A 2,563-nucleotide genomic window follows, 5' to 3' on the forward strand; every position below is an offset into this window, starting at 1 on the left:
GGGGGGGTGGCAGTTTGGTGGCTGCAGAGGTTCAGGTTGGTTACTGTGCACATTCAGATAACCCTGTGCTTTTTCATGCCCATGCCCATGGTCCAGATGATGTGACCACGGATCAGACCATGACCCACTGTCAGCACCACCACAAGGTGATGATGACCTCCCTGCATCACAGTAACCCTGACTTGAAGACAAGGCACTGTTGTCAGAGTACAGGTGGCCAGGTGAACACAACCAACCACGTCTGCTGGATCCACTGAAGGCCCATCTCTCTCAGTGGTCAGTGTACTTGCTGCTGGTCAACCAGATAAAACAGTGGCCAGATGAACTCCACAAGGTTGACTAGTGGGGAGGGGCCATGATGAGGGAACCTCCCTCCATGGTAATCCCAATCACCATCTGCAGGATCCAATCACCAGTGCTCCATGCCCAAAACAGCCTGCCACTGCAGGACAGTTTGGCGTTTGGCCCACTGGGCTGTTATTTGAGGGAGGTAGGTGGCCCAGACAGTATTCTCATTCTTGTCATTGGCACCATCCCAAGGGATGCTCACACTGTGCAACCAATGCAAATATTTGTGATATGCTGCATACCACAGATCCAGCTGGCCCAGAGCAAACTTGCACCACTCAAAGGTGACATACATGTCAAGCATTGCACTGCCCCGCTGCTTGTGGGTCATGTTCTCATTGGTGACATAGGTGAGACCTAAAGTGAACATGTCAGCACTGCTCAAATGGACCATCTAAAAAGACTCACCATTCTGGAAGAGCTTCTCCTGGCAATAGAGTTGCCAACACATGAGCACCTGCATGTGCTCATACAAGGTCACCATCTGGTCAAGAATGTCAATCTGGAACCATGTGCATTGAAGGTGCTGCTCATTCCCTCCTGTCTTGATATGATATTGGGGGACCCAGATCTCAGGAAGGCCAAGGGTGACAAGTTGAGACTGGAGGGTGGGCAGAAAAGCAAATTGCAGGTGCTGGTTCACCTCAGAGAAATATGGCTTGGCAAGCATGCCTTCTTTGTGGCTGCAAGTGACCAGTTCTTCTGCAGAGGGGGTGACCATGATGGAGGGAAACAAGGCTAGAACCATGCTTGGCAGCTAGTGGATGGATGTCAAGAGCCAACCAATGCAGTGGCTCAACAACTGAGACAGGGATGTCAATGAGTAGACCAACCACAAATGGTGGCTATATGCATGTTTTTCTTGAGGGAGTCAAACAGCAAGCACTGTGCCCAGCTGCTGTGTCTTCACCTGCATTGACGGGAGGCTTGCACATTGTCAAGGGGACTGCACCATCTTGTGTGCAGGGACCAAACAGTTCTGTGGACCATAAATGGCTCACAAGACCTCTCAAGTCCTAGCCTTTGCAGGGTGGAGGCTCAAGGGAGAGGGAGAGGGGGAGGGGGGCGAGCAAAGTGATGGTTGTCAAGGGGCAGGGGAGAGTGGATGGCAGGCAGCAAGGATGGAGGCAGTGGCAGCAGTGAGGTCAGCATGAGGTGGTTGAGGTGAGAGAGATAGAGGGCATTGGACAGGACAGGTGCATTTTTCCAGTGCAATGGGAGCAATTACCTGATCACATGCATTAGTACTCTGCCTCTGTTAGCTTCCGCACCAGGGGATGCACTGATCCAACCCAAGAGGTGTCCGAAATATCAGTCCAATGGGTGGTGTGCAAGAACTCACTAGGGGAAGAGGGGAGAGAGGGGGAAAGTTGGTAGAAAACGTGGGAGTCAGCCTGTAGCTGAGCTGTCAAAAATTGGTTGGTAAATCAGAGCTTGGAGTCCACCCAATCAAGTTGCTAAGTCAAATTGAGTACGCTAAGTCGAGTCAAATCTGCCAATATATGAATAATTGGATCTGTATAACTCTGTTGGAAAAGGGGCAGAATAAGCTAGATACAGGAGTTTCTGGAAACTACTTATACTAGCTACTCTAAACAGTACTCTATACTAAACCGGTCTCTGAATACCTCTCTAAGGCAGACATTGGCATGCCGAATATCCGGGTGGGTCGATCCTGTTGCAAAGGAAACCTGCAGTCATCATGCCAAATATCCAGGTGGTCCTATTGCATGGGAAACCTCACAGTCATCATGCCAAATATCTGTGGGAGTCGAGACTTGTCGCTGGGGTGCATTGTCCTGCATAGTGAGGGTCCGTAGTGCTGTGCAATGGTCTCTAAGGCCCGAAAATAGCCATGGGAATATCGGCCTGACACACCCCACCAGAGGTGGGGTTGTTCAGCGTGTTGGACAGGACAGGTGCAATTAGGCAAAGAGCATGGGATCAATTAATTGATCATGTGCTTTAGCAGTCTGCCTCCATTAGCTTCTGCATGGGGGATGTTGCATCCATTATCCAAACCCTCTGCTTGCTGCCCTTGCCTCCATCCTTGTTGCCTGCCATCCACCACTCTCCCCTGCCCCTCAACAACCATTGCTTTGCTTGCCCCCCTCCCCCTCTCCCTCCATTCTCACTGCCTGCCATTTACCCTCCCCTGCCCCTTGACAACCATTGCTTTGTCCCCCCCCCCCCCCCCCCCCCCCCCCCCCCCCCC

At 51.7% G+C, this 2,563-nt stretch overlaps 1 protein-coding gene across 1 annotated transcript in view; it reads right to left on the bottom strand.

The window, feature by feature from the left end:
* Window positions 1–1,069, bottom strand: part of DACRYDRAFT_18524 (uncharacterized protein) — a gene marked incomplete at both ends in the record, with an annotated part of 3,049 nt that extends 1,980 nt beyond the window's left edge. Inside the window, 3 exons of the mRNA XM_040771363.1 lie at window positions 414–551; window positions 591–705; window positions 757–1,069. Of these exons, the coding sequence (XP_040624423.1) occupies window positions 414–551; window positions 591–705; window positions 757–1,069 (566 nt within the window). The remainder of the gene's footprint in view (window positions 1–413; window positions 552–590; window positions 706–756) is intronic.
* Window positions 1,070–2,563: the final 1,494 nt, after the last annotated feature.

Source organism: Dacryopinax primogenitus, assembly GCF_000292625.1.
Source record: "Dacryopinax primogenitus strain DJM-731 SS1 chromosome Unknown DACRYscaffold_22, whole genome shotgun sequence".
NCBI lineage: Eukaryota > Fungi > Basidiomycota > Dacrymycetes > Dacrymycetales > Dacrymycetaceae > Dacryopinax > Dacryopinax primogenitus.